General features: G+C 38.7%; 3 protein-coding genes across 4 annotated transcripts in view; 2 read left to right on the forward strand and 1 right to left on the reverse strand.

The window, feature by feature from the left end:
- Positions 1 to 17,082, reverse strand: part of LOC138003840 (transmembrane 9 superfamily member 1-like) — a 24,485-nt gene extending 7,403 nt beyond the window's left edge. Inside the window, exons 1-12 of one of the 2 annotated variants that reach the window (XM_068850103.1) lie at positions 16,983 to 17,082; positions 16,824 to 16,913; positions 15,152 to 15,233; positions 8,300 to 8,404; positions 7,498 to 7,616; positions 6,744 to 6,853; positions 6,066 to 6,129; positions 5,285 to 5,356; positions 3,457 to 3,526; positions 2,964 to 3,047; positions 1,924 to 1,999; positions 1,312 to 1,361 (exon numbers count right to left, since the gene is read on the reverse strand). In XM_068850103.1, the coding sequence (XP_068706204.1) occupies positions 1,312 to 1,361; positions 1,924 to 1,999; positions 2,964 to 3,047; positions 3,457 to 3,526; positions 5,285 to 5,356; positions 6,066 to 6,129; positions 6,744 to 6,853; positions 7,498 to 7,616; positions 8,300 to 8,404; positions 15,152 to 15,233; positions 16,824 to 16,913; positions 16,983 to 17,075 (1,015 nt within the window). In that variant the 5' untranslated portion in view covers positions 17,076 to 17,082. Of the gene's footprint in view, positions 1 to 1,311; positions 1,362 to 1,923; positions 2,000 to 2,059; positions 2,136 to 2,963; positions 3,048 to 3,456; positions 3,527 to 5,284; positions 5,357 to 6,065; positions 6,130 to 6,743; positions 6,854 to 7,497; positions 7,617 to 8,299; positions 8,405 to 15,151; positions 15,234 to 16,823; positions 16,914 to 16,982 lie in introns of both variants that reach the window. The other variant, XM_068850104.1, reaches the window with a different exon arrangement.
- Positions 17,083 to 22,067: 4,985 nt separating this feature from the next.
- On the forward strand, positions 22,068 to 22,636 carry LOC138003843 (methylated-DNA--protein-cysteine methyltransferase-like). Its single transcript, XM_068850106.1, has one exon. It carries the CDS (start codon positions 22,097 to 22,099, stop codon positions 22,634 to 22,636), a length of 540 nt encoding a protein of 179 aa, XP_068706207.1. The 5' UTR covers positions 22,068 to 22,096.
- Positions 22,637 to 22,973: 337 nt separating this feature from the next.
- On the forward strand, positions 22,974 to 23,993 carry LOC138003841 (sodium/bile acid cotransporter 7-like). The gene has a single exon (XM_068850105.1). It carries the CDS (start codon positions 22,974 to 22,976, stop codon positions 23,991 to 23,993), a length of 1,020 nt encoding a protein of 339 aa, XP_068706206.1.
- The last annotated feature ends 7 nt before the right edge of the window (positions 23,994 to 24,000 follow it).

Genomic DNA, 24,000 nt, shown 5'->3' on the forward strand with positions numbered 1-24,000 from the left:
ACCAATGCTTAACCTACTGAGCCACTGCTGCGCAAGATGTAAAATAACAGGGGCAGCGGAGGACACGTACATTTTAAAGTAGGCGGAGGGGGGGGGGGAAGCTAGGTCTTAGTATCATTATGTAGGAGTAGTGTAAATTGCTAAGTCTTTGATCAAGCCAAAAACAACACTGTAAGAAATGCCCTCTCCACCCCCCCCCCCCCCCCCTCCCGGGCCACTCCCTCTCAGTGGCCCCTGAAATAAACTTGTCCAGGCCTCTTTCAAAGAGAGTGGGATGATCACACTGTAGAAATGTTTTAAAGAAAACAACAATGAACAATTTTTCAGTAGTACCGGTAATTATTATTGTAGTGCTGGGTGGTGTTTTAAGTGTTACTTGCAACATGGAAGTTGAGTCTGCGTGTGCAAGTATTTGAGCAGTAAAGTTCTAATTATCATTATTTTTACATCAGTTTCTTGGTTGTGCATCATCACATACGAGACACTAAGAAAATTAATTTCAAAAGCATGCAAGGTTGAAATTATTTCAAAGAGAGTATGGTACATGTATGTTACTTGTTACTGTTAGCCAAGTTTCTAACCATATTTATTCCTTTAGTTTATAGACTTTATACCAGGGACCTACCTGTTTATGCATTTTCTATTTTATATAGATTTTATTTCTGGCCTTTTTGTCTGAGTCTTTCTTTGTATTAAAATAACTTGGCCTTGTTTTAATTACTATTGATACAAGTAAACAACTGACTGTAAGCTTAATATGTGGTCAAGTTCAAACCTTAGTTTTTGACATGAAAAGAATAAAGTATATTTCGTTGTACTGCAACGATTTCATAACAATAAAAAGAAAATTACATGGGAGCTAAGAGAAACAAAATTTCTAATAATCATGGAAACTGTCAAGGCAAAATCACTTTCTTGTGCTGTGTTCAAAGAACCAGAAATTAAACCCATTCAAAACAAAGCAATAGCCATAATATTACTGAGAATAACATGTATGATCCTTAATATCAAGTCTTTAACCCATGGACTCCTGGGAGTGAGACTTTTGCTCTGTCTAATGCCAGACGACTTTACTCATCATTGGGGCAGGTTCAGGAGTCAATAGATTAAAGCTGAGAAAAGGTCAAGTCTGCTACAAGCCTAGAAGGCCCATCAGGCTGGCACTTATCTCCAGTTACTGTAGCATGAAGTGACTAGGAGTATTTCTACTCCCCCCTGGATGGGATGCTACTCCATCGCAGGGTTAGCCCGAGCGATGGACTAGGGTTATCCCCGCCTCCCCAAGGGGTTGAAGACTGCAACCTTACTTACAGCAAGTTAGGGCATACAGAAGAACACCAGCTGTGTTCATGGACCCATGCCTAGAAAGAAACACAAAAAATGTTAATGCAAGAGAACAAGAGTTGAGTACAAAGTGCTATCTCATCACCAATACTAAACTTTAACAAATCAATTCAATTCATTTGTTCTTTGCCAAATAACGTGACTTGACATGCTTTAAAATGCTGCTAAACATGTGGTAATGACAAGAAAAATGAAAATGAGAAGGGGAAAGGAAAATTCACAGGACACTGAGCAATGTGGAAGGGCAGATAAGAAAATGGTAGGTTGCAATGCACTTTCTTGCTTCCTGAAGCTAAAACACTGAACTCCTTTTCAAAGTCCACACACAAAAAAAAACAAGGCACTCTTAGACACCTTGTGACATGCTCTCTAACAAAGTATCTCAACAGTCAGTGGCTTTGACAAGGTAATTTTTTTTAACAATCAGAGGAAATGGAGGCATACCCAAAAACTAGTTTCAATTTATAATAATATTATTATAATAATTAATTATTATAAATTCTGTTTCAGAATATTCCACCCAAACTTTCAAATTCTCCACTGCCTACATCCCTGCAAAAAAGAAACATTGCTGCCTACCTGTGAACATTAAATAAACCCAATAATGCCATAAATATGATACCAAAGCAAAGGGTGAGAAACTGAACACCCACACCTGTGAAATAGTAACAAAATTAATGACTTGCATTAATATGCAAACCACACAAACACGCACCTATGTACATTAAACATTCCATGGTATGCCATTGTCAGGATGCACACGCAGAGTGTAATGAATTGGGAGCCAATACCTAGACAGGCATAGAAAGGACCCATACAAAGAAACAGACTCAATATAACGGACATGTTAATATTGTTGTGTCAAAAGGAAAATTTAAACATGGAAGAGGTTGATAACGTTTTCACCCCCAGAGGGTTCCCCACTGATAAGTAAGAGTACCGGTAAGTTGTTTTGCCTCAGCCAGTCAGCCAGAGTAAAGCCTTTGCACCCTTTATTCTAGGATATCTTTGTTAACTTTACAATTTTTGCCTTATTAGCATTATCATGCAGTTCATTTTCCAATAAAAATCAATTTATTAATCAATCAGAGACCAGCACTACCTCCTTTGTTGAGCAGAAAAAGGGTAAAGATTAACATCAGGAAAGATTTCCCCACTGGGAGTAAAAGCATAGGTGTCCTGTTCCATGGTAAATGTTGTGCTTGTTTAATACATTAAAAATATAATCATGATAAAATATAGGAACAAACACAAGTAGTGGTTTTGTAAATAAAAAACCAAAATAATTATTCTTGTTGTTGTTAAGTGGTTTAGAGGTTAGAAGTGGCCTTCACAACACCTTGAAATTGTTGGGTTTTTACAGTTGGTTTACCTGTGATTCTCATAAAACAAGCTATGCAAAAATGTGCTCCTATCAAAGTACTGCATCTTTATTTTGTATTCCTATCTCTTGAGCAGTATGCACATTAAATTCCTGTAACTCAGCCAACTTCCAGGGAAAAGACACTTTTACTTTTAGGTTGATACCTGATATTAGAGAACTGACTGCCACATGATTTGTACACTTGGTATTTTTTTGTTACAAAAATTAATCAAAACAAAGTGTTATTTTAGGTTACCTAAAATAGCACACAGCCAGCTCTTATATGGAGGAAATCTGAAGACATCAGCATGAATGATCTTCCATCCAACTTCATCTTGATCTAAGATTGATCAAATTCAATGATCTCATTATCTTACAGTCATCTATTAAAAGAGTATGTTCACCATGGCACCACATCACTCATGTTACTGGGACAAAATTGCTAGGAAGAAGCAAAGTCCACTCCTTTATGGACCCAGCCAGTGATCATGGGGAACGGGAGGGGGGTGAACCTTAAACATCCTGCATTTAAAAGTCTGTGGACAATAGAGGTTTTGCAAGGCAGCCATGTTGCATGGCAAGAACAATGAAAATGTTTTGCATTAGAAAGAACATTTGTTCCCATAGGAAAAAGAATCTAGGCATGCAAAAACTAAAATCACTAAACCAAGCTTTTTAAAAGCATAATAGCCCTTCAATAAAGATCCAACATTACTGTAAATGATCTAATTTTTGATTGAACAACTTACCAAGGTCATCAGCCATTTCATCATCATCTGTTATGTTATACTTTGCAAAATCACTCTTAAGAACTCTCATCTGTAGGTGTAAAACAACTTATTAACCCATTGACCCATGGGAGTGAGTCACTCAACAGATTTTACTCTAATGCCACCTGATTTACTCATCGACTGCGGACGTCCTAGGATGTTTGAGTTGTTGATGGGTTAACTTTTATCTTTCGGGTAGTATACGCTCTGATTGCACCCAATTCAATGGGAAGAATTCTACAAGAACTAGAGAATCTGATATAACAATATTAATACTGGCCATACGTGCTGTTAACGGAGGCACTTAGTCTAGTCACAAGTCAACGGGGGTGGTTCAGGTTTGAAAGTGTCAAAAGCCCTCAAATGCAAACTCAGTTCATGAGAGGTATTTATGTTTAAGGTCAGCTACACACTGTATCTTTCCAGTGCTCAAAATTAGCAGTCATCTGGTTGTCTGAGACGACCAGAAAGTTTACTGGATGAACAGTTTTTGGTAAAAATAATAAAAAGACAACCCCACGAATCATAAGTAGCACCCAACTTTCTTATCAGTAGTTTTCTATTGCCAATGTCTGGTAGTAGTGTGAAGTTCTGATAATTAATTTGCTGCAGCTGAGCACTTTCCTGGACACGAGGAATTTGTAGGAATTTTTGTGGATTTATTTGTGAGACTTCCTGACGTTTGATACGATTTGAGAAAAAAGAGCTGATTGAATGATTTCATGACAAAAACAGTTTACTGTACTTTGTCCCATTTTAAGGTATGAAAAGTACTAAACAAACCAGAAAAAAAAAAGTCCCATGTCAGTGCTCTTGACAACTTCTTGAATGCAGATTCCTGCCAGGTCTGTCTTTCATCATCATCAGCACAGTTTGTGAATTTGTTTACAAGATTCCACCAGGGGTAAGCATACAGTCATGTAAGATGGTGTAAGTTGGGCTAATGCACAGTCAGTGTTTTGCGTTACGATAAGGCTTGCAGTTTAGGCCAATCACAGCAATTTAATTAATATAATAGATTATTCATTATGAGAAGAGAAATTAGATGGATGTTCTACCAAAAGATGTTAAATTGACCAACAAGGAATTATATGGAAATTTACCACCAGTATCATCAAAAACGGGTTTCAGGTTGAAGCTAGCCAGTCATTGTGTTGTACACCCGGAGGAAGAAGTATCTAAACTAGTACTTTGGCAGCCAATGAGTAGACGCATGAACATGGGAAGACCAGTTGTTACCTACACAGACAACCTGAAAAGTGATACTCGCTTGGAAAGTGCGGAAGAACTGAGAACAGCTTTGTTGGATAGGGAGACCTGGAAGAGGCGTGCCTTAGCTCAGCCATAGTAGTAGTAGCACTGTAGTAGTAGAAGATTGAGTTTTAACAGAAACCCATAAGGGTTGAAACGTGTAACGCGTGTTCACAGCTTCCAAATATTCAGTGCGAACTGATTGGTTGAATGTTTCAGTGCTAAGTAGGTACCATATTTGGAAACCTCTCGCTCTTGTTGTTCCAAATAAAATTATGGTACTTAGCAAATTGAATATTCAGAAGCTTGTTTCCCAGCACACAAGGGGCCGTTACACGTTTCAACTCTTATGGGTTTCTGGTTTTAACCCATTGACTCCCACGGGTTCCCCATTGACGAGTAAAATTGTCTGGCGTTAGACAGAGTAAAATAATTATAAGTCTGGCCGGTTTCCGCCGGTTTGGATGACAATGGGTTAAGGGCTACATGTAGGTGCCCTTAAATCAAAAAAGAAATACTCTATTATTATTCTTTTAAATTATCAGTTTCTTATTACCAGTATTATGAAGACAAATCCTATTAGCAGAAACACCAGCACCACTGAATTGATGATTGACAACCAGTGAATCTAAAAGGGTAAACACAGCAAACTATCTCAATGAACACATTAAAAAATTAATATGAATTTCAGAAAAACTGTTTAATAATGTCACTCAAAGAGTATGAATTCCTAGAATGGCAAAGTTTGAAGGCCATATTCTACCATAAGCTACGCTAAATTTAAATGTTTGTCTTCGTTGCTTGGTTAAAAGATCTAGGAGACAAAACAGGTGTCATCAAAATTATTAATTTTGGTCTCTATGTACTGCTATAACCTTGATTTCTTGCATCATACTGTAAGAAATGGCTTGTTGTTTTTCCAGTTCACTTGGTGCATAAACTGAACTGGAAAAAACAAGGGCCAAAACTTACAGCTCGACCATTACACTCTGTTAAGGACGTTCGCACCCAAAATGTCCCCACATACAGGTTTTTTTAAAACTTGCCATACAGAAAGGTATTAATCTACTTTTGCCAAAAAGGCAAAAAAATGGGGGGTCACTGCGCTCATTTTCAAGATAAGGTGCATTTTTGGAAGCTTGTGTTATTTTAAGACTGATCTTACTGTTACAGTTACTGTAGCTTGCAACTGTCAGCAATACCTACGTGGTCTGCGATGCATAAAGTGTGCATGACATGTGCGAAAAAATGCACAGTAGCAATGGGCACAAACGTCCTCAATAAGGGGTATTTTCAATTAAAGAGCATTCGGCCATAACATTAATTTCAATTCTCACCTCCAAACTCTTTGGAAAAAATGTTCCCCCTCCTTTTGTCTTCAGTCTCTCAGAATAAGGAGTGCTGCTCGAAAGAATAAGTAAGCCATGGTTACAAAAACCATATTGAAGACGAGAATAAAATTTCTTTATCTATACCGGGTATACATGTGACTAGTATGATTCTCAATTTCCTTTTATTCCTATTACTCTATTAATTAGGGTAATATTACTATTCGATCATGGTGATGGTGTTGATGATGATGATGATGATGATGATGATGATGATGGTGTTGATGATGATGATGATGATGTATGTAGTGCTGGGACACAACTTAGGGACACTACACACGCATCAAATCAACACAGTCATATCAAAATCATATGTTGGTTTTTGAGGAAAGGGGAAAACCAGAGAACTTGGAGAAAAACCTCGCATGATGCGGAAAGCAAGTGCTCTCACCACTGTGCCATCTCTGCTCGGCTGACCCTATATTATTATTATTATTATTATTATTATTATTATTATTATTATTATTATTATTATTATTAATGCTCTCAAAGGGCTAGAGGAAAAAAAAAAAAGAGACTCAACTAAACTTTAATTCAATTTTGACCAGTATCAGGTTCACCATAGGGTGTAAACTACATTGTAACAAAAGAGCTACAGTGTAAAGATCAAGTTAGGTTTAAACTCACTTTGTAGGGCCCCATGTTACACTGTATGTAAATGAAACCTCAAAGGGATAGTCAAGGTTGTCAAGTGAGATTGGCTGGTGGTTTGCTGTACTCACATTTGCAGAAATGATCTGAGATAAATGTAAAATCATGTGAAGCAATGTTAGTTTGGCTGTTTGCATTCATGTTCAAAAAGGGATAATGCATTTAATGGTCATCATAGAGGGAGAACTGCAAAAATCAATCACAGGTATTTGTGCGGCACATGACCTTATAAACTGCACCTTGACTGTGGTAGATAGTTATGTAACAACCTCAATAATCGACGCATTTTGATTAGTTCTCACCTATGATCTATTAGAGGACATGCATTTAAGAAGACATCATCATCATAAAAAAACCCTCAAGTCTTTATAATACATAAAACAAACAGATAATACACAGACAAAAAAATACAGACAGGCAAGCAGACAGATAAACACATGGAAAGATATATGTAGATACAGGCAAAAAGGATAAATTAACTTTAAATTAATTTTGGTAAATCACCTTTCTTGATTTTGTGAGGGTTGACTTTGCATGATGATTTGGCTTTTCTCTGTCAACACCCTTTTTGCTACATGTGTGTTATTTTTGCAAATAAAGTTGTTGTACATAAATGAATAAATTCTAGCATGGACTTTTTAATTAAAATTTATGAATACAATTGAGTTGATATTCCAAACTATATAAGAAACCTGCATTCTCCAACATAATATTGCACAATGCCATGTACCTGATCTCCATTGTACGCAATGTTGAAATGCAAATGAGCCCACAAGAAAACCTTGTGCGTGTGTGGCAAAAATCCACCTTCCTCTAAGTGACCAATGAAACCTCGCAAGGGCAGGTCGTCTGAAAAGAGATAACAAACTTCAAAACCGGGAGTACTTGCAGAGTGATTTAAACACTGTGTAATGTATAAACCAAATTGCAACACTACTGTAACATTTTTGTGTGCAGATCAACTTGTTGCAAGCACAATAATTTGTACATACAGTTAATCAGCCACCACTATTCCGTAATTTAACCCACTGACTTCTAGGAGAGAGACTCAATAGATTCTACTACATCTAATACCAGGCCCCAGTTGTTCAAAAGGTGGATGATGCTATCCACCGGATAAATCAATTGGTTTCGCTATGACTTTTATCCACTAGATAGTGATTTATCTGGCTGATAGCGCTATCCATCGTTTGAACAACTGGGGCCAGGTGGTTTTACTTGTCAATGGGGTCAGTTCAGGATCAAGTCAACAGGTTAACCTAACTACCAAAGCCAAGCCATGATCATATACCTGAATGATCTGGAATAAAATTTAATGATGATCCACCTGGGTAAAAAATTGAATGTTACTCTGACCACCAAAAAAAGCGTCATCAATTTGCCAAAAAAAAGCTCGAATAGGTAACCCAAGTGGTTTGATACAGGGGCTATCTGTTAATCTCAAGAATGTTAACTTCTCTTCTGACAAGGTCCACTAACTTTGTACAGAAAGAGCTTCCTTGACAATGACAAAAGCATGTGAATAAACATACCTAAAACAAATTCAAAGTAATACAAGTCTTCAATAGCTTCCTTTAACTGTTCCACATCATTTTCCTTGAGAGCAACGGTACACAACTTTTTGCTGTGAACAGATTCTATTCAATGGAAAAACAAGTATTAATGATATCTTAGAAACAGCTCTTTGACAAGGAACATCCTGAGGTGGAATATGGCTCCTCTTTTGGACTGCAAATTATAATATAGTATTTTTTGATGAGTGAAATTACTGTAAATATAGAGTATTAATTTTAACAACCTCCCCGTCCATTATAAAAACATTGCCATCTCCACAATTCAGTAATAAGCCAGTTTGGAATTTGAATAGGGTAGAAGTCATTCCAGTTGTCATTGGGGCCCTAGATGTTGTGACAAGGAAAATCAAAAATAATTGGCCCTCAAAGATGGGTGTTGAAATTTGCAGTGACTTCAAGATGCTGCAAAAGATTGTACTCTTGGCAACAGCCAGAATCTACAAGTGTTTTGGGGAGCACTGGTGAAACTGCAAGACCCTGGTTACACGTATTTGTTACGACATGCTCTTGTATAATAGTATCTTTGATTTTCTGTGATCAGGGCAACCTAGGAGGAGATGGTATTCAAACTCTGCAGGCGTAAACACTGCTTAGTCCAATGGTCCCAAAGCTGAGGCTCAGTGTCTTCTGGCGGATTGGCATGGTCCCAATGACCGTGGAGGCTTACATTCCTCCCAACACATCCAGAATCCCAACCAACCAGACATCTCATCCAAACAACCAACTAACAATAGCACAATCTTGAACAACACCAGATGCATCTTCATGATTTCCTTTGCCAGAGGACAGTACAATATTTTACAATTTTCTCATCCTTTTTAGTCACCACGGTCCTATCCCAAGGCACCGAGAAATCGACAAATGCCCATTCCTGAGCTGCTGATTGTTTTAAAATCCTTGACTCTGCTTCCACAGATTCCAATTGAAAATTAAAGAAGCCATGCATATCCTTTGGGAGCAGCGATCTTTAAATTCCCAAGTCACACATCTCAATTTATCCCTTTTATACTTTCTAATGAGTCTCTTTTCTTAGCTTAAATAGCTTCAGTTGGTTTTTTTTTTTCCGTTCTCGCCCTCATCCTTAATTAATCATGTTATATCTCACTTTGTTACACTACTTATTGCACAACTTCACTTTATTCCTCATTGTACAACTGACGATGGATGATGTTTCATCCGAAACATGTCTTGATTAAATACATTGTTTGGTTCATCAAAGCAATAATAATAATAATAATAATAATAATAATAATAATAATAATAATAATAATAATAATAATACATTATTATTATTATTGTTATTATTATTAGAGTACCGCTCAAAGCTATTTGTGCATTTGCTGTGGTTCTGACTAGGTGAAACCCCTGATGTAATCTCCAGTTTGACTGAGGTAAAAACCTTGTCTATGGTAACCAAAAGCTGAGATCCCACCTAGATTTTTTCCAGTTGATTTACGCTGTGGTTAAGTGAGGACAAAGTGTGGCTTTTTCTTTCTTTTATGCATTGTAATTTAGAGCAGATGATATCAAAGAAATCTCAATCTGCATATTTTTGCACATCGATAATAATTAATATTGCATATTTGCCGTATTTACAATCTGCAGAGGTAGGCTCATTCGATTACAATAAAGTCCCTTTAAGGCATTTCTCGTTTTTCTTTTTCCAGCAAACGTCAAGATTTCTAAAATTGTTTGAGATCTGTTCAGTAGATCAGCAGAAATTCTATCAAGAAATACTATGTGTTTGGGAAATTCTTGTCTTGATGGTGATGACGCTTGAAGCAGCTGGCCTTGAAAGATATGCCAAAGGCATTTCGATCTCATCACCCAAAAGATGGAAGAAAACAATAATTATTAACTGTACAAGTAATTGTCAGCTGTTCAGGCTACATGGCTATCCATCTGTTACAAACTTGTCAAGCAGTTCAGATCAAACAACGTACATGTATTTCATGACTCAAAAAAAAGAAAGTAACCCAAAAACCCTAATTTGACTAGCCCTAGGTCTACCCAAAAACCAACTTTAGACCTAGTTAGGCCTAGCGTTAGCCAAATTGAGGGTTTTGGGTTACTTTCTTTGCTTTCGAGTCTAAGGGTCTTGGAGGTCTAAAGGGGTCTTTGTTTTCAAGATGCCGCGTGCAGCATACATTATAGTTTAATTACATTTTAACTCCCCAAATTGATAGACGGTTGAACTCAGCCCGGCCTAAGAATATCCTACGAATGTTGAAGCCTGTGGGAGGTGCGGTGGCCTCATGGTTAGTGCGTTCCAGTGCAGATCGAGTAGTCAGGATTTGAGTCCTGGCCGGGGACATTGATTGTGTTGTGCTCTTGGGCACAACACTTTACTTTCACAATGCCTCTCTCCACCCAGGTGTATAAATGGGTACCGGCGAATCTATACAAGTAATGCTGGGGTAACCCTGCGATGCCCTAGCATCCCATCCAGGGGGGAGTAGAAATACTCCGAGTTGCTTCATGCTACAGTAACCGGAGATAAGCGCCGGCCTGATGGGCCTTCTAGGCTCGTAGCAGACTTTACCTTACTAATTCAGAAGAATGAATATTTTTGACTTTCAAGTTCAACTGCTGAATAACCTGCCACTTTAAAAATAATATTCTGAATTAACGCAAAACAAGGTGTTGCTTACAAACTTTGGGAATATATTTACAGTTCTTTGTGGGAATAATATTTCAGTCATTCATAAACGTTTAGTTCAAGGTTAAAGCTTTTCAACAATTATCCCGTAAACATTTCTATTTGGACAGGATGCAAAATTGGAAGCGCTTTTGATTCTAAATATATCTCCTATCGGACTGCACTGGCGGTGAATAGTTACACATAATCCAAAAGTTTTTTTCAGAAATGTCCCTTTTACGCCTTTGTGAGAACTGTTCATCATGATAGCGAAAAACTTACAAACTATTAAATAAAAAGAATGTAAGAATTACGCATGACGAAAGGTCATCAACATTCTCTGTTCTCTGACATGAAGTGAGACGACCATAACAGACTTTCATGACAGTGTGATTTGTTACGTTGCTGTGAAAAACAATATGCATATTCATTCTTTACTTTGGGGAGCTAGGTGTGATAACATTAAACAATGCTTTGCAACCACAGCCACTGTTTTCTTCCAGCACATTACCGCAATTAAATCGGCCGCGGCATTCAATTGCTTTCACCTTTGCCTCGGATGCGGTTTTTGTCCAACCTTAGTTGATTTTGCGGTAAACACTATCAGCAATTGGCGCAGTAGTTTCGAGTGGTACTGTAATATTAAATAATCATCATTACCATACAATAAGGGTAATACATAGATTTAGCCAGGCCTAAAAGCAGAGTTCCCTGGTTATTTATTCTTACAATAAGTTAACCTGGCTTGAGCCTGCAATCCAATTGAAACCCAGTACATAGTCAGCAGTCAACATTTCAAAAAAAAAAAAACAGCTGACCTCAATGAGCTCTAAACTTGAGCCCACGATATGGTCATATGATACTGGTCAGCAGATACATGTACCTCGATTTCACTGGTGTCAATTGACCATAACATGGATGTCAAATATCAAAGATGTACACTGTACACTAGCTGGAATATAGCTACCTCAACGAGCTCTAAATTGAAACCAATTGAAACCAATTGAACCCAGTGGCTTTGAATCCACTCCACAGACTTTTTTTTAACTTTGCAGAATGTTCATTCTGGCATGCTGATTACCTTTCAGAAATAAAAAAATGGGGGTCACCATGTTCGTTTTTGAGATATGAGCAGCTAAAGCCAAAATATGAGGTGTTTTTGCGGGGCTGTCCTGTTGCCACGGTAACTTGCTACCTCACAAAAATGGCCTAATCTCTTTAAGCAATAATTGGTGTATGATATGGTACCACAACATTGCTGTTAAGTGATAAAGTGTTGTAGAACGTTTCTTTCAAGTGTTGAAACCGGTTTGAGCCACTTTATTTCCTTTCATTAACCTACATTCTAAGAAGGGCTTTCCCTAAGGTTTGAAGCAGGAGGGCATATGGGTTTAACACCTGGGCAAAGCAATAGGGGGGTCTGGGGTCATGCTCCCCCTGAAATTTCTGAAATTCTCAAGTTGCAGACATGTGTTTCCCGCATTCTGAAGCCCAAAGCAATTTTCTTTAACCCCAAAAAAAACACACCATTTTTAGACAATTAACGATTTGATACCAATATCCACAAGACAAAAAATTTTAATTCATTAATGTGACACAAAAAAAGTGAGCTCACTAATCAGCCTTTTCCTAGCTGGAAGCAATTCGACTCACGAAGAAAAATAATTGGCGATCAACTGCAATCTTTGCTGAACACGCAACATTGGAACATTTCAGATGGTCTTTTATGGAGCACAATTGTTTTCACAACGCATAATATGGCGATTTGTTTTTCTGAGTTGAATTGTGGCTCAGTGAAATTGAATGAAGCGTACGAAATTGTGACATTTTGACAGAAAATATGTTTTGTTTCACAGAAGACAGATCCAAAAAAAGACAAAACTGTCTTTTTAAATCAATCTTTGTATTTAAAAATCTTGAAAGCAGCTCGGCAAAGTCATGTCCACAGCCGGTCAGTTTGCCCAGTGCCCGGCCCTTAATGAAGGCAGCCTGTTGTTCTACAGTAATGGTAAAAAAATGGTCAGTAAACAGAATTTGGAGTTTCCAACATGTGTAAGGACTTACAGGAATGGCTCGCCTGTATTTAAAAATGAGGGTGCACAAAAATCAGAAAACACATCCAGTTATTAGTTACCAGTACTCTGCCAGTTCCAGTTTGGTTACCAAATTTTCCAAGAGGATGAGCTTTTCATAGAGCTATTCTTTGAAGATGTTGGTGTTCATTATTTTAATCCACTTATATAATAAGTTCCTTCCTATTTCAACATTAGATCAGCTTTTTGTGTAAATCCTATCGATCTGAATTTTAACTCCTTAGCCAGAAATGAAGAAAACCAGGTTTAGGCTTTGAAAATGGGGGATTGACTTACAGTATACGCGCGTAGATAATAACAGTATTTCTTCAAACTGAAACAGACCTTCTGTTGTCAGAGTTACCATGCAGGAGCAGATCATAACAAATTAATAACCAAGGATCAAGCAGTTGCACACTTCCTACTACTGTAACATCAACTTTTTTTGTAGTACTCTTGTCAAGATATTCTGGCTGTTCCTTACAGTACAATCTTTTGCAGCAAAGTTCTCAGTGCAAATTTCAACACCAATCTTTGAGGTCCAATTTTGGCCCCAACAACAACAACTTACTGGAATGACCTCCACCCTATTTAAATCCCAAACTTGCTTCATAACACTATTTTTTCTTCCTTCTCATCTTCCTTAAATCCATTACCCTGTCATCTCCTGACAGTGCTAAGCCAATCAAGAGGCATAAATAAATAAATATAAATATTGCTAGTGCTAATCACTTTTACTTGCAGTCGAGGACTGAATTGCGAAGGGCGCGGCTCACGACATCGGGCTGAAAGCATACAAAGGCACCTCTGGCTGCCGCTATAATAATCCATGTTTGATGTCGGAGCACGGCACCACAGCTAGATGTTAATTAGCTGTGAGTTGATTTTGATGAGGGAGGAAAACCGGATTACCCGGAGAAACCTGTGCATCGGGTGAACATTAGAAAGTTTTCATTTTTCGTCCATGTGCTTTCTAAGCACCATCTTGGATTACAGTTATGTCATCAGGGCTGTCACTAATTCTTGATGTAGGTGGGGAAATACAAAAAAATAGCCGGAGATTCGAGTTGCTGTAGTCAAGTCAACATGCTGGTTTTATATTAAAGTAGCCAGGGATATACCTCAAGGGCAAAATCCCCGTCCCCTGGCCCGTCCCCTGACAGCCCTGTGTTATATGTGCATGCCCATCTTGGTTTTGATATGTCATGTGCACAAATGACGATTGCGTCTGTAGCAGCGAAATGACCATCGCATCTGTAGATTGTTTCATAATATTAACCCTGTGTATAAATGAACTGTGTACATTACACTGTTTGGCCTCTTTCCTGACAATTGTAAACATTCTTAAACTAACAGATGTTGGCCACCCAACTAGTTTAGCTTTGAAGATATTTTAATGGGTGACCAGTTTCTGTATTTGTATTTGTCTTTGTCTTTTCTTATTATAACTTCTTTGTAACATACACACTGTACAGTACAAATTCAACTCTCTCAACAGCGTACTTCCTGATTATTTGTATGGAATCAATTCACACCAACACATTGATTTTTGGCGAGGGACATTTTTTAGAAATCTCTCTCGTCATCAGCTTTTTCCTCGGACAAACTGTCCATTTTTAGCCACACTCCACAAGCCTCACATATGAATACTTTTGATAGACGTTCCATGCGTAAATGCATTGTCTTTATGGCATCTTGACTCCTCTAGTGATTACAACCTCTAAAGTTCTCTCAATGAACGCACTTCATAATCAATGATTACTCGAGTTAGAGTGGTTTTCAATTGAGTGTCGAAAGTAATTAGTTAATTACTTTGGTTTATGATTACTTCACTCAGTGCATGATTGGTTCAAAGTTCTCGCACCACTTTTTCAACCAATCAGAAGTGAAACCAAAACCAATCGTGGCTCACGCATGCACATTTTCCTGCACTTTGTGTTGGCTACATGTAATTACTTATAGCTTTGACTGGTTTACTGGATTGCCTCCATCCTTTTTGATTGGCCAAAGTAATTACTTTTAAGACACTCATTCAAAAACCGCTCTATTGTTGTTATTATTATTATTATTTTATTATTATTGTGATATTATTATTATTACCTTTGAAATTTACTTCATGCATGGCAACAGCCATTCTATCACCATCCAAAACTTCGCCTAGGGTTAAACTGCGATGTTCCACCTAGAAATCAAAAGAAGTAGAAGGGAAGATACTTTTGACCCAGAATTAACAATCCTGTTGCAATGAAGAAAATAACAACTTTATTACCCTTTTCCAAACAAAACAAATTATAATGAAACTATGAAAGCTAAAGAAAGTAGGAAGCCAAACTAAAAAAGATATTTAAAAGACACATCGGACACACAAGTATCACACAAAACAAAACACACACAAGTAACACACAAAACTACAATACAATCGGCTACCTAACCTATTTAAAACCATAACTTAAACTTTAATAGTCCTTAATGCAGAAAATAACTCTTAAAGAAAGAAGGTACATTGTCATATTCAAAGAGAAAAATATTAGGTAGCATAGCGAAGCTTTAAGACAAAAAAGAATAACCTTTGAATTAAATGACAAAACAAAAATCAGGATTTAATATAGATGCATGTTGACGCTTAAATGTTTTCTCCTTATGGCAATTTTGACATGGATTTTTTTATTGATGTGTGAGAGTCTATTGCTAATTTCTGAACAAATGAAGACAATCAGATCTACAAATGATTGAAGATCGATTTAAGCAGTGATAAAGAAACAGGCATGGATCGATTCGAAGTCAATTACATTTTATTTGCTCTGTTTACAAGAACCACAACATTTGCGCTACGCATTGCTTTTGTTATGAATTCATCGCTTGTTCGTATATCGGAATTTTTGTCTGTCAACCAGATGCATGTCTATTGTTGCTTAAACGTTGTCTCCTACCGGGCAATTTCGACATAGATTCCCCCTTACAATTTCATATCATAAGTGACTTAAGTAGCTAACTCGCGCTACTGCAGAGAGATAGGAATTGCAACACAAGGTGGTAACTTAATTTTGAGTGGTACTGTACCTATCAGATCATCTTAAAGATTTTCAAATTTTTTTAAGGACCATGATTTCATCGTTTTTCCAAACAAATTCCACAATTTTGGTCCTTGAAATTGAATGTTAAATAAATCATAATAATATTGTTCTTACTCTTGGCATATAGTTGGGGGACAGGGGGGGCAGGAGCTCAGGAGAACAGGGGGCAGGAGGCAGGAGAGAAAAGGGCGGGAAGTGGGAGAGAAAGGTAAGATGCTACTTGTTGTCATTTATTGACGCCTTAGAATATTTTAAAAAACAAGAACCCAATATTTGACTTGCATTAGTGTTTTCTTAGCAACAATGCAAATGGGAGGTTCTAACACCCCTGTCTCCCCCCCCCCCCCCCAATATACAGTGTAGTATGATTGATGATCTCTAAATATGCTTAAATTGTTTTGATCTAAAAGCTCCAAAGCCATTAGCAAAGCTCTCCTTTTTTTTCAATTTTCCCCAAAGAGCTTTCGATTTTCCAAACCTCTTCTTTAACTTTGTGAATATAATTTGTTCATAAACCAGAAAAAAAAGGAATCCTGAGGAAGCTTGAGGATACTTAGCGAGGAATATTTAATCTTCGTCAATTTCCGGTTTGTGTGGACAAACGCAGAAATAGCAAATTAAAGGGATACTGTGCCACTTAAATAACAGCCAAAAGGAAAATGTACGTCTACGAGTAGCCAATTCAATAAATAAAATACCTTTTCGGGTCGGCATACTGGTAGTGAGTAATAATGATATGTTTCTTGAGGGTTGAAGTACGGACCAACTTTGTTCACATACAATGGCACCTGAATCGGAACAGATAATCTTCATTTCACGTCTTAATGAACGAAAGAATCGAAACTTCTTCCAAGTACCTTCTCCCCATCCGAATACTTCGCTGCCTGCGTGTAATGTAGCGAAACAAAAGCAGAAAATATACAAAATTTCAGAAGTCCAAGAGTCGCCATGATTGAACTGAACTGGAAAGGAATTATGGGAGAAAATAATACGTGGCTCGACTAGTAGTTGCCAATGGTAACAGAGATTGCAGTCGCGAGAATTTTTTTATCTCACAAAATTATTATTTGAATTTGAAGTGAACATCGAGAAAAGAGAAAAAAGAAAAGGAAGATTCACAATGACTATAGAAGCAGATGCTTTCATCACAGTGGTCAAAATTTTGTGGAGAGGGTCCCCTATATACTTTTTACATGAAGCGTGATGGAACGTTTTACGGTATTTCTCGGGAATCGTGATTTGAAATTTTTTTATTCGTGATTAAAGATGGTAAGATCTTTTCATGTCCATAAAAACAAAAAAATTAAAAAAAAAAATCAAAATGTCAACGTGAACGAATTTTTGTTTTGCGTGATGAATTTCCGGCTATTCTGAACAAACGTGTAGTTTTCGAAAGGCTGTGATTAGATTTTGATAGGGCTTGGACTTCATATGGATCGATAAAAGTCATAAATAGACCACTAATGGTTCTTGAAAAAATATATAGAGGATATTACATGGCCGCGCGGAGATACGAAATTTCTCTTCGAGTGTTGAAAAATATTTCACGAGTGAGCACAGCGTGAGACCCGAGAGAAGACTTTGCCAACGATGCTCAGAAGAGAGATGCCCCGATAGTTGTTGCAATCACTACGGTAACCCTTGTTCTTGTACAGGGTGACTATGTTGGCATCTCTCGTGTCTTGGGGGATGTGACCTTGCTCCCAGCACATGAGCTGGGCAGAGGACCTCGTGAAGCGGTTGCAGGATGGTTTGCTTCCCATGCTTCAAAATTTCCGGTGGGATACCGTCCTTCCCCGGTGCCTTGCCACAGGCGAGACCGTCGATGGCTATGCTGAGCTCTTCCAGTGTCGGCGTGTTGTCAAGCTCCTCTATGACTGGCAACCTAGGCAGGAAATTGAGGGCAATGTCTGTGACGATGTTCTGGGTTGAGTAGAGCTCGAGATAATGCTCCACCCAACGCTGCAGCTGCATGCTCTGTTCAGTGATGACCTTCCCAGTCTTTAATTTGAGCGGGGCTGTTTTGACGCTCGTAGGGCCGGTGGCAATTTTGATGACCTCATACGTCCCCTTTGCGTGGCCACAGTCCGCTGCTAGCTGGATTTGGGCGTATAGGTTCTGCCAGTACTCGTTGGCACAGTGGCGGGCGGTCTGCCGGGCCTTGCTCCTAGCTGCTCGAAGGGCGTCACGTGTGCTTGGGGAAGGGTTCTGCTTGTGAGCCAGCATCGCTTTCCTCTTGGCCTCCGTGACTGGTTGCATTTCTTCCCAGCAAGCTTCGAACCAGTCAGCATTCTTGCGTTCTTTCTTGCGGAATGCAACCATGGCTGAGTCGTAGATGGCATCACAGAGGTGAGACCATTTGTGACCACAAATAATACGTCTTGTTGAATCTAACGACAGTCAATTCTAATTCAGGAGACCTCAGGAGAGTAAAAATCAAATTTTTATTAAAAAAGTGTCACCTACAGTAATCGAAGGCGAACCGAGGCGCACAAAAACGCAAATCATCATCTAAGGCTAAGATTACTTTTCTTACTCTGGAAAAGGCTAGAAGTAGTGACGGGTCGCATTAGTTAGAAGTCGAAATGTCACGTGACTCCATCAGAGGACAGACGGCTAAGAGTTCAACTCGCAATTAAGCTTAACAGGAGCCCATCAGTAGGAGCTTGCCCCCCCCCCCCCCCCCCCATACAAGCCCTATGAGTCAAACTTTGCCCGTATATTTCTATTTTTAGAACGCCACGAGTTGTTCGGCACTGCATGCGCTGTTTAAAATAGCCAATCAGAATAAAATTTATTGTCTAACGAAGACAAAAGTAGCAAAAACAATGTACGCAAATTGTGCGAATTGATGTAAATTAATGTAAATGTCAGTCTCCTGCTGATGGGTTGTTTCTAAAAATAGAAAGATACGGGCAAAGGTTGACTCAAGGACATAGTGCACATGGAGGCTTCTACTCATGGGCTCCTGGCTTAACTTTTGCAGTGTTGAATTTAGACAACTATCATTTAGCAGCTCCAAAATGGCGAGACTCCAGAGGTAAGAATAAAGACCTTATAGAATATCACTAAAATGATGTCAAAATGCAGGAAATACCACTTGAGAGAAACTAAATTTGCGAAATTTCCTAGGGGGGGGGGGGGATACCCTCAGACCCCCCTGCGGGTCGCGCCTAGTCGCTCGTGCGAGCGCGCGTTCGGCGCTAAAAAATACCTCCTATTTTCCTTCAACACTCAAAAGGAGTTGGAATCTCTGAGGGTCTTACAGACCTGCTTACAATTTAGAGGACCCCTCGATCGAACAGCCAAACTGGGAGGATAAACATCTTGTTACGAGAAGTGAAAATATTAATTAGGAAATTTTCTTTTTGTATGTGTGTGTAACGTGATCGTCTCGAATAAAAGAATTTTGGATATTAATCGTGACGCGTGAAAAGGCCAAATATTTATACGTGACTGAGTTTTACAAAGTGGTATAGGGGACCCTCATCCAATGGATAGTGATTTATTCTGCTGTGCCTCTTGAGTCCACATCTTCTTGGATAGCGCAGTTGGTTTCGCTGCGACTGACCCACTGGATATTGGTGATATTGATAATGATTTATCCAGCGGACATTACTATCCATCGTTTGAACAGCTGGGGCTACAACTTGTAACGATAGCCGAGGGGACTCCCTTAGGGAAAATAACAGGAAAAAGAAAAGAAAGAAAAATACCAAACCCCTTCCCTCGCTCCCGCAACAAACTACCATGTACTACCTAATTAACAACAATTTTATTAACGTATTTACAATAGGGGTAAATAAAGGGGAGGGGAAAATAAACTATTCTTAATCTTACTGCTATTACAAAAGGCCTTAAACTAAAATAGGTAAACAAATTAAGCTAAAAGTTCGGTTCTACACAGTTCCTCTCAAAGTCAACCCCACTAACAAACAACCCGCTGTTCCTTGACAATTTCATCCACACGTTTGCATTAATTCTTCCCGTCGCTTTCGCTTTTCTCGTCTCTTCCTTTCGGTACGTCGTCACTTCTGCACCATCTTTTGGTTGCTTTTACTTTTTCTCAGCTCTTCCTTTCGGTCGTCACTTCTGCACAAACTTCTGGTTGCTTATCTCAGCTCCGTTGCCACTGCTTCTCGCTGCTGCCGACAAATGGGTTTTGTCTTTGCTTCAAACAGCTTCCACTAATGACTCTCAGCGGTGTTCTGACTCTTTTCACTCTTCCTTCTCTCTTTCTGTGCCTTTTCCTTTCTGCCCTCACTCTCCAAACCTTACTTTCTCGTTACCTTCTTCTTCAACTGGCTGCTAACGCCCACGTCTTTTACACATATATAGCTTCACTAATTCATTCAAATTACAACATACATTTTTACGTGACTACATAACAACACAAAAGGAATTCAGGGACACTAACAGGGGCAATACTATACTCTAGGGAATAAAAATAACACTTCTCGGCAATACAGCGAATACTAACGAACTAAAATAACACTAAGACGATAACTAAATGGTAAAGCGTGAGAGGGGAAAAGAAAGGACCAAGAAATTTCATGACACCTGCAAAGAAATTTCATGACACAACCTGGGTCATAAATAGTTGTAACACTTTGCTTGAACATCAAGTGAAGCGCATCAAAGCTAGTAATGACGTACCGCTCCTCTTCCCTCCCGTCAATGTTGCATTTACCGGTTGGTTTTTAGCTGTTTTTGCACCCCAACCCATAAACATCAACATCGAAGTGGGAGAGGGGGCAAATTTCCGTCTTTGTTACAACATTTGTGACCGAGACTGTAGATCGACTATCACTGAATTCGCATCCTTTTTGAAATTATCTTTTACTTGACGTTTCGTATGCTTCTGCATACGTCTTCAGAAGTGACGGTTAATACAAAATTGGAGTTTAAATATACAGGATTACTAACTAATGAACTATTAACTATTAAGTAACAATAGAGGTGACAAAAACTAATAAAGACACAGCTTTTCGCTGCTTACATATTCATTTAAGGTCGGCTTTAAATCTTTGATCAAGAGTGTCTCTTTTATTTTACAGTGAGTGTCGCATCGCCCTTTCACTAAAATTTCAAAATGATCCCATTTTAAACTGTGACCAGTTGATGTAACGTGGTCCGCAACAGCCGACGTATGATGACCATTAATTAATGCTTTAAAATGTTCAGTTTTTCTGTCATGCAATCGTCTTTTAGTTTTTCCGATATAAAAATCATTGCAGTCCCAACAGGCATACATATATATTTTAACAAAATCACTAAAGATTGTATATACAGTTGTATATACAGTTGTATATGCAGTTGTATATACAATCTTAGCCATTTGGCCACGGCTGAGTCTATCTTTGTATTAAAGGAAAGAAAGATTTAATGCGACAAGTGCTTTGAAAAATCACTCTAAGGTCAATGCACCAGTAAAATTTACGAGTGACCTGTGAAAAGTGACCTGTACTTTAAACCTGTCGGGAACTTTGTTCCTGTTTGAGTTGCAGTTGTGCATTCGAGTTATTAGCAATCTATCTCTAGTGATTTTGTTTGTTTGTTTGATTTTGTTGCTATAGCAACTTTTTAATGTTTACCTAAAACTGTAATGGTATAGTTAGTTTGTTTAAAAATTCTTCATCGTAAATGGAATAATTTTTTTAATGTGAAAAAAAAAAGAAAAACATGAGTGCAAATAAACAATATGTCACGAGTAAAGTTTTACAGTTAATGTAGAGGCGCTTTATCGGATAGGTAAATGTCATTCATAGAGATCTAACAACATCATATGGAAGCGAGACTCGGACTTCTTTATCGCAACCAAATGAGAAATCTAATAGGCACCCCGCTCAGTCGCATTGGATGAAGGAAATCAACAGCCCGGAGGGGTGGGGAGACGAAAAACCCTGATTGCTGACGTGACCGTAGGCTTGCGTGACGTTAGATAACATTCTCCAGTCGGTTTTCGGTCACAATGGAACAAGTTGGATACTTCAGATCTCCAGTTGGGATTTACAAAATAACGGCTGATGATTATGGCCTTACAAGTTTGACTCTTCAAGAAGCAACGGAAAATGCTCCCGACCTGAGCGAACAAGATAATAATCCGAGGAAACTATCTGGAAGCCACGGTTCTTCGCGGCACATCAGAGAATGTATCGCGTGGTTGGAAACTTACTTCTCAGATTTTTCTTCGCTGGAGGAAGCTAAGATTCCAGATATTAACACCCGAGAACATGAAAGTAAACCATTTTGCCGCAAGGTGTGGGAAATCCTGAAAGATCGAGTGAAAGCCGGAGAGATAGTAACCTATGGACACCTTGCCAAAATGGCGGGAAATCCTAAAGGGGCAAGAGCTGTTGGATTCGCCATGAAGAGTAATCCTATCTCAATTATTGTTCCCTGCCATAGAGTGGTGAAAAGTGGAGGAGACCTTGGAAATTACAGTTCCCCAAACGGAGTGACCACAAAGAAATGGCTTCTGCAGCACGAGAACGCTATCAGCGGAAACTGACAATTATGTACGTACGAAAGGGAGGCCTAGTAGGGGTAGGGCTGGGTGTTGGCTTGGTTGTTGTAGAGTGAACATAGAGTGACTGTCAATGTGATGCCAGCTTAAATGTGGAAAATAACTCTGAACTTTGATACTTGGTAAATAACGGTGTTATTTTAATCTTGCAACGAAATAAATGTCATTCAGCATTTAGAAGGTTGTTCTTTTGCGATTTTTAATTGCGAACATTGACCACTACCCTGTCCGTCAGATGCTATATGACGTAGCCTTGCACGTGGCAAACCCGTATGTAGAATCTACGTAGATATTCGTTACCGTCGAAAGTTATCAACACAAAATGCTCTCTAGCCTACAAAAGAACTGGTTTTTGATCGGGATAGTTGTAGTGATATCCTTAGCGAGACTTGCACCAGATATAGGCGCCAAAGGAGGAATTCTCAAGCCAGAAATCACCGTTAAATATGTAGCTGTATCCACTATCTTTCTCAACAGTGGATTGTCGCTGAAGACCGAGGAACTAAGGAGCGCCTTTGGCCATTTTCGATTACACATTTTTGTTCAGAGCTTTACATTAGCTTTTGCTCCAGGAGTTTTTTCCCTACTTGAACGGATGTTACAGTTTACGAGCTTAAACAAATGGCTTCTCAAAGGTCTGCTCGTGGTTGGTTGTATGCCGCCTCCAGTGTCGTCCGCCGTAATTCTAACGAAAGCCGTCGGAGGAAACGAAGCTGCCGCGATCTTCAATTCGGCGTTTGGGAGTTTCTTAGGAATATTCGTAACTCCTTTCTTGTTATTGCTGTTTTTTGGTTCGTCCTCTAGCGTGCCATTTCTGACTATTGTAACTCAGTTGTCGATGACCGTTGTGTTACCACTTTTGGTAGGCCAGTTTTTGAGGATGTACATAAAACAATGGATGGAAGAAACCAAGCCCCCATTTGGCACCATCAGTAGCTGTGTCTTGCTGTTAATAATCTACACAACCTTTTGTGATACGTTTTCTCAGGATAACAGTGAAATAGATTCGTCGCATTTAGTAGGCGTAGTCTTCCTCATTGTAATTTTACAATCTTGTCTACTCATGCTAACATTTTCCTTAGCAACCATGAAGGAATCATCATTCACCCCAGCTGACACTGTGGCCATTATGTTCTGTTCTACACACAAGTCGCTGACACTTGGTATCCCTATGCTTAAAATAGTCTTTGCAGGACACAGTAATCTGTCACTGATGTCAATACCTCTCTTGATATATCATCCTGTGCAGATATTGTTGGGTGGCCTGTTGGTTCCTACAGTGAAAGCATGGATGATTGGTGCCCAGCAGAAAGGAAAAGTAGAAGCGAATGTGGGAGTTTAATAATAAT

Source organism: Montipora foliosa, chromosome 5 (genome assembly GCF_036669935.1).
Source record: "Montipora foliosa isolate CH-2021 chromosome 5, ASM3666993v2, whole genome shotgun sequence".
Lineage (NCBI taxonomy): Eukaryota > Metazoa > Cnidaria > Anthozoa > Scleractinia > Acroporidae > Montipora > Montipora foliosa.

Bases quoted from the DNA above. Each gene is read 5' to 3' on its own strand.
- LOC138003843 (XM_068850106.1), top strand. From the start codon at position 22,097: ATGGAACAAGTTGGATACTTCAGATCTCCAGTTGGGATTTACAAAATA.
- LOC138003841 (XM_068850105.1), top strand. From the start codon at position 22,974: ATGCTCTCTAGCCTACAAAAGAACTGGTTTTTGATCGGGATAGTTGTA.